Source organism: Hirundo rustica, chromosome 4, assembly GCF_015227805.2.
Source record: "Hirundo rustica isolate bHirRus1 chromosome 4, bHirRus1.pri.v3, whole genome shotgun sequence".
Lineage (NCBI taxonomy): Eukaryota > Metazoa > Chordata > Aves > Passeriformes > Hirundinidae > Hirundo > Hirundo rustica.
In genome coordinates, this window is record NC_053453.1 from 40,351,489 (window position 1) to 40,361,095 (window position 9,607).

The window sequence follows — 9,607 nt, forward strand, 5'->3', positions numbered from 1 at the left end:
TAAAATCAGCCTTTTAATATCTGGTAATACATTCACATTTTAAAGTGTGTAACTTTAAAATATAATTAAATGTGACTCAATCTGACATAAAGTTTTCACAATTTATGCAATTTTAAAAATAAATTGAGAACAAACTGGTTTTCTCTGCAGTTTTGACTAGAAAAATTCTTATTATCTACTTACATAATTATGTGTGTATGTATATATATATAAAACACTGTTTTATAAAACTAATTGTGTAGAGCAAGGGCATGTTCAACATTACAGAAAATCTTAACCCTCTTTTGTGGCCTTTTTTGTGTTCAACATTAGAGTAAAAGCAAATTAGTCTTTGGAATTTTTGTATACAAATCTTTACTTAACATTATTGAATAGCAAGTTGCAGACTTATAAACATACATTACACAGTTATTATATAAAACTGAAGTGCAATGTATTGATTATAATTTCGAGAAATAACGAGAAGTAGTGGTATTTATAAAATACCGAACAATACCAAGTTTCCAAGCCATGTGAGTCTTAGAAAGGAAACTGCAAATATTGTTATTCCATTGTAACCAAAACATGGAAAAGGAAAGGCATTTAAATACAACAGAATATGTTTTGTTTAAATTGAGAATCACCATAGAGAAGTAACACACCAGAATTGTACTAAAATCTTACTAATCAATAATCTTTCTCTCATGAGATAAACTGTGTGAAAAAAACAAAATCTGCCCCCTCATCCCCTAAAAGGAAAAAAAAAAAAAAAAAAAGGAAAAAAAAAGAAAAAAAAAGAAAGAAAAGAAAAGGTTGGCATTATTTAAAAAATTAGTCTTAAAAATTATTGACTGCTAGTTCTCTGTTGACAAGGAAGATTTATAATTTCAGCCATATTCTGTGGCCTCAGGAAAGGCATTGTTGTACTTCAGAAATACTTGCTGAGGTGGCTGCTAAACCCCCCACATATTATTCATACAATTATATGCTATTTTATTTTTATTTTGTTTTATTTTTAACTAAAAGCATGTGCCCTGTGGTGGAGCAGTTAAGACATGAACTTATTAATAGAGCTTGCAACACATTGGGATTTTAATGGGAACAAATAACTTTTCTGAAAGAGCTTGATTTAATGCATGCAAAGTGAGTGCATATATTTAATTCTTACCTTGCCATAGACAAATTCCAAAAGTTTGGTTTAAAAAGTAAGCATTTCAGTTGTGTGTTAACCAGGAGGGTAATAAAGTATAGGCCATTTTTAGTGAGACTTGAAGCAGCTGCAGAGTTTCTAAATTGTAGAAGACTAATAGGAAAGCTCATCTTCTTTTGCTAAAAGAAAAATTGCAGTTGGCAGTGTAAGAATTAATGAAGTGTCATTTATACAGAAATGTTTTTATTTCATGAGAATCTTCTATTCCTAATGATTCTGCCAGGTTCTGGATTGGGTCTATTACCCTTTGCCATTAGTCCAGTAGTGCCTACTGGTAGTATTAATTGTGAACCAGGTACTATTTTTAATAATTTTTTTTTTTTTTTTAATAATATAAGCACTGCTTGATATATGTATCATAGCTGTCATCATCATTGGATGTTACCATGCAGTTAATGGCTCTGGGCCTGATACTGAGAGATGCTGATCCTTTGCTGGCCTCCCAAATCAGTGGTTTTCTAAAGCCTGGTTAAGATTCACTGCTCAGCACCTGTCAGAATTAGGTTCATCCACTTCTGGTATATGCTGTTGACAGTTATCCTTGCTGCTTATTGTAGAAATTGGTTTTTTATCACATAAATTACTGTACAGGGTAGTTTTAATAAGAAATGTTACTTTAAAAAAATCATAATCCAGAATACTGTTATCCAGGTCTCTAAATTTAATGATGGAAATCTTTTTGCCTTTAAAGTTGAGCAAGAGTGTGTGTTACTGTCTGGTCTCACCTTTGCAGATATGGATTTATGCTGTACTTCTTCTTTGTCACAAATAATATGTTTTTCAAAGTTACAAAAATATTGACAGCAGGGGCAGAGAGGGGGACACAACACATGCAATTACAACCCCATAGATTGCTATACACTTTTTACACCAGAAATTACAGAATGTTATGGAACTGTTGCAGTACACTCATAATTTGCTTTTTAGGATAGGTGAGTCACAAAAACTTCCTCATATAAGGAGTGAGTAAACAAAGCACATCTGATACTGAAATGCAGATCTTTACAGTTCAAGGTTGGAGAAAAGAAAGTGTACAGCAGAGCTTTCATAAGACATCAGCAGTTTATATGCTGAAATGTTAGATATATATCTCTGTATGACTTGTAGCAGTACAAAGATTAGACTAAAGATTAGACTTTCTCATACTCATGCTGGCAAACACTTTCAGATTGAAACATCACAGAAATTTTTTAAAGTGTTTCTGAGGAAGGAAAAGTGAGATGTTACAGTCTAACAACTTTGCCCATACAAGGATCTGCTAATTCAGTTACAGAATTTTGTTTGATTCTTCAATGCACAGGTTGAAATCTAACTGTACTCTGCAGCCAACCTAATTTTAATGGAGCTGTGGTTGCAGAATATCTTGCTTACTCAGAGATCAATTATCTTATAAAAGTACTCTCAAGCTTCTGGGAAACAGAAGAGTTGTTTTTCTGTACACCCAACTTTGAAGGAAGGTCAAGAAACTACTGAATAGTACTTGTTGTTTTATATGCTGTATATCCAGAATGGTTACACAGCAAAACTAACAGATTATTTTGATGGATAGTGGATCGGGAGATCTAAATAACTGCTGTGACACAGACAGTAATAATGGTCTGATACACAGTGAAGCATGAAAAACTATATGTTTAATTTTTCAGTATTATATTATGACTTTTACTGTGCTAAAAAATGGCTTTTCACTGTACAGCTTTATTTTTCAAATAAAAAAGAGCCTCAAACCCTCCTATTAATATCTCCAAGACTGAACATAAAAATTCAGTATTTCCTTCATCCTAGATCTGTATGCTGATTGAATGTGCTACATGCTTCAGATCTGGTGATAAAAAGTGCACCTATTTAGCAAATGCTTGTCTCTCTTTCAAGGCTTCCTTGAAGAACATATTTCTAAAAAATATATTGAAATAATATAATTATATTTAAATTTTAATCATGCAAAATAGCATGAAGATTGTAATCATATTTACACCTTCACCTTCTCAAATGTTAAGTTCTGAAAATTTTATAAAAAGCAGATGAAAATCCTATTTGCATTCAACATTCCCTATAAAACAGAATTAATTCTAATGCTCTGCAAAATTACTCAATAATTTTTTTCTAATCACTTATATTTCTCTTGCCATATGATCAATTTAAAAAGATATTAATACTTTAATATTTTAAAAATTTTTATAGCTTATTTGGGGCATTTGATATTCATAGGTGCCACCTAAAAATAGATAATACTGCACAGGATCAATATATTAATATGATAGATTTAAAAAGAAAATTATGGAAGTAGTAGTTTCCATGTGTACATTAATGAAAATGAAGTATAACTATTTAAATTATGTTAATATTTTTACTTTTTTAAGAAGCAAATACATTGTAGAAGATGTGTTAATTCAGTATGCACTTTTTTTATTTTATCAGGCAAAAAGGAAGAAAAGATTTGCCAGAAAATGACAATCAGGACAACCATACGAAAAAATGACTGTATAAGTCAAAGCCCGGTAAGCATAAAATTTCAATGCTGGGCCTATGGCATGCCAAGCTGAGCATTAAGGAGTTTGTTATAGATAACAACAAGCAACAAAAAAATGCTGCGTTCTTCTTGAAAACAGACCCTTGACTCTAGGAATGTTATCCTACCATAAATGGAGGAAAACTAGCTATTTCTATGACTGAAAGACTGAGGAAAACTAGCTATTTCTATGACTGAAAGACTGAGGAAAACTAGCTATTTCTATGACTGAAAGACTGAGCCCTCCTACCTGGAGAAACATCTGGTTTCAAATTAAAAATACTGACTATAATTCCTTTAACTAATGAAGGCATTGAACTCTTGAGAGTGAAATAATATCCTGCTCTAAAAGAGCAGCAGAAATGTTTCATCTTAAAATGTGAGGGAACACTGTGGCATTCTTCTTTGAAGACCTTTATACTCTGTCTTCTCCCTCATATGGCATGGGTTTCCATATCATAAATCCACAATAACATTTATTTATGGGTCTGCTTAAGACATCCTATTTCTCAGCTTTGGTGTAGCCCCATCTACAGACCCCAGGAAATTTCTGAGCAGCAAATGTGCTTCTCATGTAGCACTAGAAAGGGAAGCAATTGACAAAAGTATCTCAAGACTTCGTAGAGGCCTCTGGCAAGATTCTGTTGGAGAACCTAAGCAGTCATTAGGGAAGAGGCAAAATGTCATCACATGTTAAAAGCCATCGTGATAGAAGGTCAATAGTGACATGATAAATTTTAATTGTAGGAGTGCATGGCATATTTATTTAGTTTTAGAAGGACTGATAATGAGGGAGTATAAATATATAGATTAAATTTGAGTAATTTGCCATAGTTAAGAGATGAGTCTGGAGAGCTTCAGAGTTACTTCAACAACCCAGTAAGAGACAGCAATGCAACAACAACAACAAAAGACATGGTATTGACTAAATTCATAATACTAAAATGAAAGATTTTGTCAAACCTCATAGGTTTTTTAAGCCATGTGAAAAGATCCTTGCCCTTTCATCCAGTTCTGTGACAATCTTTGCTCTCCTGCAGACAAAAAGGCTAACTAAGAGCTGTGGCTTTTAAGGAAATGGATAGGCAGTGGAAACAAACTCATTCTAGTGTCTTTTATTAATCAGTGATGCAGTATGAGAGAGAGTTCTGTTCAGCTGTGGTCCCTCTACAATGCTGCAGAACTAAAGCATTCACAGAGGAGCAACAAGAATGTTGGCCAGGTCGTTCTTGGATGACACAAAAAATGAAGCCTTCCTTTTCATATTTCTGTCGTAAACTATCTTTTCTTCCCTCCTACCCACCTTCCAAAAAGACCTACCAGCATCCCACCTCTATCTGTATTAGAGGCCCCTTTCCCCAGCATCTCCTGGCTCCCAACTTCCTCGGTGGCTGCACATCCTTCACACAGTCCAGATTCTCTTATCCGTCACATAGAAGCACATCCAGATTTTCATGTCCTCATACCCCAAACTCCCCTTCCTTTCCTCTCCAGCTCCCCCACTGGCACTCTTTTTCCATCATGCGATTTTCATCCATCAAATGGTGATATCTGCTGTGCCTGACTGGAAGCTACATGTGTGTTCTTGGCCAGATTACTGCTGTCCAATTTTGGATAGGGCTGAGCATGATTGCATTTAATTAATTAATAACTGGGATTACTAGTGCTTAGGACAAAGTTGTTTTTTAGTCCTGTCAAATCTCAGAAAATTTAGAAGTTATAAGAGTAATCTTTTAGTCTAATTTCTATGGGTATGGCATATTTCATCACAGGCTTGGAAGGGAGTCGCTCAGTGTCTTTCATATGCCCCACCTGCAGAAGAAATCAGATTTAAGTCTGTCACAAAGAGGACTAGCCATCCTTGATTTTCCAGCATTTCAACTCTGCTTAAGTAAAAAGTATATTTTTTTTTCTGTCAACATATCAGCTAAAAAATTCTTCACATAATGTAACAGTCAGAGAAAGCATTGCTCTGCTGAAGTCTAGAGCACAAATAATTTTCTAGCTAGTATGTACCGTAGCTAGTTTGTTACTGCATCTACTTTTTGGATATACTCCTTTGAGTGATAACAAAGCCCTCAGTCACAAACAATAAAAATAAGAAAGGGAAAAGCTTTTGTACTGATATGCTTTTCCTCTTTCAGGAGAAAGATAAACTTCTCTTCATTTTACTTAGAATAATTTAACTTTTTATCAGTGAATATGAAAAGGACATGCATTCAGCTATGCTGTTCCAAAGTTATTAATTTGTAAATGGGGATTCAATTTTGGTATTCACAGTACAAGGTTGAAACAAAACACGTGATTAAACAATAACAAAAAGTTAAACTTTAAAAAATATTTTAAATGTGGCTAAACTTAGAATGAATGAATTTTAGAAGATAGAATAATTTTTAAGACCAGAGTTATTTTCAAATGTAAAAATAGGTTTTAATCACAAAGAAGTTTGAAATGTAATATTTTTATAATAAAATTTGAGATATCTAGTTTTAATTCTTATTCTTATTTTCTTTTATTTTACTCATAGATAAATGTGGCATCTTGTGATGGAAAATGCCCATCTGCAACAATTTTCAATGTCAATATTGACAGCCATCTAAGATTCTGTAAGTGTTGTCGAGAAATTGGAACAAGAATCCTGACTGTGCCCTTGCGCTGCTCAGGAAATGGCACCGAAATTATGTACGTCCTTCAAGAGCCTATAGACTGCTCATGCCAATGGAACTGAACATGACTGTGGACGTGGTTTAGCTTTCATCAGACACAGTTTTTTGGTCATGCATGGGTATAGTATTCTGCAGGGAAATTAAAAAAAGGTATCAGTTATGCTTTATAATGTAACTTTTCCCAAATTTAGCAAAGATGTTTGTTGTTCTTCGAATTGTCTTTGAAAATATTGGCAAGAGTAGAAAGAAAAACATAAATCCTTTTGAACAAGGTGTAGTTCATCCATCATTTATTTCTACTCAGTGGCTTTCTGATGAGGTGGTGAAAAAAGCTGGTTAATATGGTTAGAATTTCCAGTGTTTTAAAATTTTGGATCATGGCTACCTATCAAAGTGGAGAATTTCTCCAATAATTTCTCAGTGGTTTTACTTAGAATTTACTTAGAAGCCTCCAGTTGAAAACCATTACCAGTCCCATGTTTAAATGGAAAAGAAGCATATTAGGATTTTGAAAATGACTGAATTAACTTTTTTTAAAAAAAGTGGATTCAACTGTAATCTATTTTACCTTGCTCAAAAATCTATCTTTTGTCCATTAAGCTGTTGTCAATGATTGGATTTTGCTTACACTGTAAGTCACTGAGAAACTCTAATTTGTAAGTACTTGTAGGAGATCTCCAAAGTATATATGGTTCAGCAGAATCGTAATATCTTGAAATCTTAGACATATATTTAATTTTTATGTCTATTATTAATATGAAGCATGACTGTGTAAAGGCCAAAGAGTTACAGCTTTTGTGCCTTAAAAATATCTGAAAGGCATTTCTGCTATGAAGGTTGCCATTTTATATCCTTTTTTTCCACTTTTCACAGATAAGAAATTGGCTGTTTGCTGGTATAGAATAAGATTATATGTATATATATTTATTAAAAAACCCCACAATATTACACATTTTAAATATTCATAATGGGTTTTGTCTTTTTTTTTTCCCAGTCTGAAGATTTGTATTCAATATATATATTTTTTTTTCAATACAGATATTTAGACTATTGCATGAATTTAGGATTCATAATTTTTGAGTCCAGGAAAAATAAGTCAGTTAAAATAAATGGTTTGAAGGACTTAGGTGAGTTACTAATGTTCAATCAAGTTGTAAATATCCATGATTCGGCACCTTAAGGTGAATATCATCTCTCTTTTACTCAACATACTATAACCTACTTTTAAAAATAAAGGATGCAGTTTAAGCATGTTTTTAGAAGACAACTTTGCTTTATAAACTCACTAGATGAAAATTATATTAATTATGACAGTATTTTCCTTATCATTTTTCCTTTTGACTGTGTTAACAATTCAACAATTTTAACGATTTTTACAGTTGAAATTAACAATTCAATTTCAAAATTGAATTTCTTGTCTAAAAGCTTGAAAATCTTCTGACAGTTTTGATTTCAAGCTGTCATAGTTTAATTACAAAAAGGTTGGATTATCACATGGGTTTTTAAAATTAAACATAAGCAATTAAAACTGCCTTAAAATCCAAGGTTATTTTTCTACTTTGTGTGATAAATCTTTAATTGTTTGCTACATTCTGTTTGATGGCTTACAAAGAAAAATAGTTTATGCAGAGAAATCTGTTGTTATTAACAAGACTCATCTACTCATCCATATCACTAAAAATAGTGACTTGGTTTAAAAATTAAATTATAAAATATCAGCAAAATATTTAACCATTATAAAGAAATAATGATCAACTAGTGATCAAAATAAAGTGACATTTTGAGATAGCCTATGCTTCATCTGCATGTTGTTATGATTTCTAAGGCAGATATTTTAAGTTGTATTATATACCAGGGCCTAGAACCAAAATATTTTCTGATACTGCTGTCAGAATTTGTGCACAGGAACTTTTTATGGAGGCAAGAAACAGAAGTTATATCATACCTGTAATGTTGGTGTACTTGTACAGCAAATTAAAGGACAACTTTAAAAAAAACCCCACCATACTTTTGATTTTTTGAGATAGACGTAGGTATTCTATACTTGCATTAAGAGCGTTTGGCCCAAATCAACTTAATGAATTTAGCATTTGATTAAAAGGAAGCTCTCAAAATACAGTGTTTTTCAATATAATCATCAAATATTCTCATTGAACAGCTGTGGCCTTTTATAAGCCATGTAAACCGTTTGATTTTCTAAGACTTAGAACTGTGTTTGTAATTCAGAAGAATTTAATAAACACTATTTTGCAGAGTGATAATAAATCAGTGTTGATGCTATTGATTAAGCTTTGCCACTAAGATGAGTGCTAATTCAAAACATTAGGAAAGCCTGGAAATGAAAAAAATAAGTTATGTTTAAAATTAACTTCATGACAACCTGCAATAAGATAAATGATGTTAAACTGGGGTATTTTTCCCACTTAGACAATTTGCATTTCTTTTTAATGCAACAATCAGTAGGAACAGTGTTGGGATTCTCCCTCAAGTCTACAGCAAAATCTTACATCTTCAGTGGAGCTGGGTAGGATGGCTCTAAGATTGTCTTTCATTTTACAGTTAAACTTCACACTCAGGCTGCCTTGGCCTTGCCAGAAAGCGAACATCTATTAAAACCCGTGAATATTTCCTGGACAGCCCACCCAGCCCTTTTACCTCCAGGAAGGTGAAGCTGGCAGAATGTGATGTGTCTTATCTAACATGAACTAGTCCTTGCAGGCCTTGCACCAGAGAGAAGGTTTGAATGAGCCTGCAGTGTGGAGGACTGTTCTGCTCCAGTTTCCTCTGTCTGCAACCTACACATAACCACATATGCAGTTTATGGCTCTATCTTGGCTTTCTCATGTCTCAACTCTGCATTCCTGCCTTCAGCCCTCAAGCTTTGTGTAACTCTGCACGTGTGTCTTGTGAGCTTCTTTGGAAAGCTGATCTAACTCAAAACTTACTTAGTTAAATACCAAAACTGTTAGTCTGTTTATTATTGACCAGAAGAGATTTAACCCCCCCAGAGTTCCCTCCCTTCTACCCGCTCTGAAACTAAGGCTAGCATAATTTCTACTCCCCTAAAAGGAAGGCTGGGAAAGCATGTTCCTGAAACTCCCACTCTGTCACTGAAAATTGCCAGGAACTGTGCACGATGCAGTGGAGGTCTTGTGCTGCAGTCCCATCCTTGCCTTGTCATTTCTCCCATTTGTAACTGCTTCCAGTGGCCCTTCGCTCCTACATTTCCACTGTTCTGTGCTTGAA

The 9,607-nt window shown here is 33.6% G+C and overlaps 1 protein-coding gene across 1 annotated transcript in view; it reads left to right on the forward strand.

Annotated features, from left to right (window-relative positions):
* OTOGL (otogelin like) overlaps nucleotides 1–9,037 on the forward strand; it is a 109,158-nt gene extending 100,121 nt beyond the window's left edge. Inside the window, exons 58-60 of the mRNA XM_040062736.1 lie at nucleotides 3,605–3,684; nucleotides 6,223–6,511; nucleotides 8,921–9,037. Of these exons, the coding sequence (XP_039918670.1) occupies nucleotides 3,605–3,684; nucleotides 6,223–6,423 (281 nt within the window). The 3' untranslated portion in view covers nucleotides 6,424–6,511; nucleotides 8,921–9,037. The remainder of the gene's footprint in view (nucleotides 1–3,604; nucleotides 3,685–6,222; nucleotides 6,512–8,920) is intronic.
* The last annotated feature ends 570 nt before the right edge of the window (nucleotides 9,038–9,607 follow it).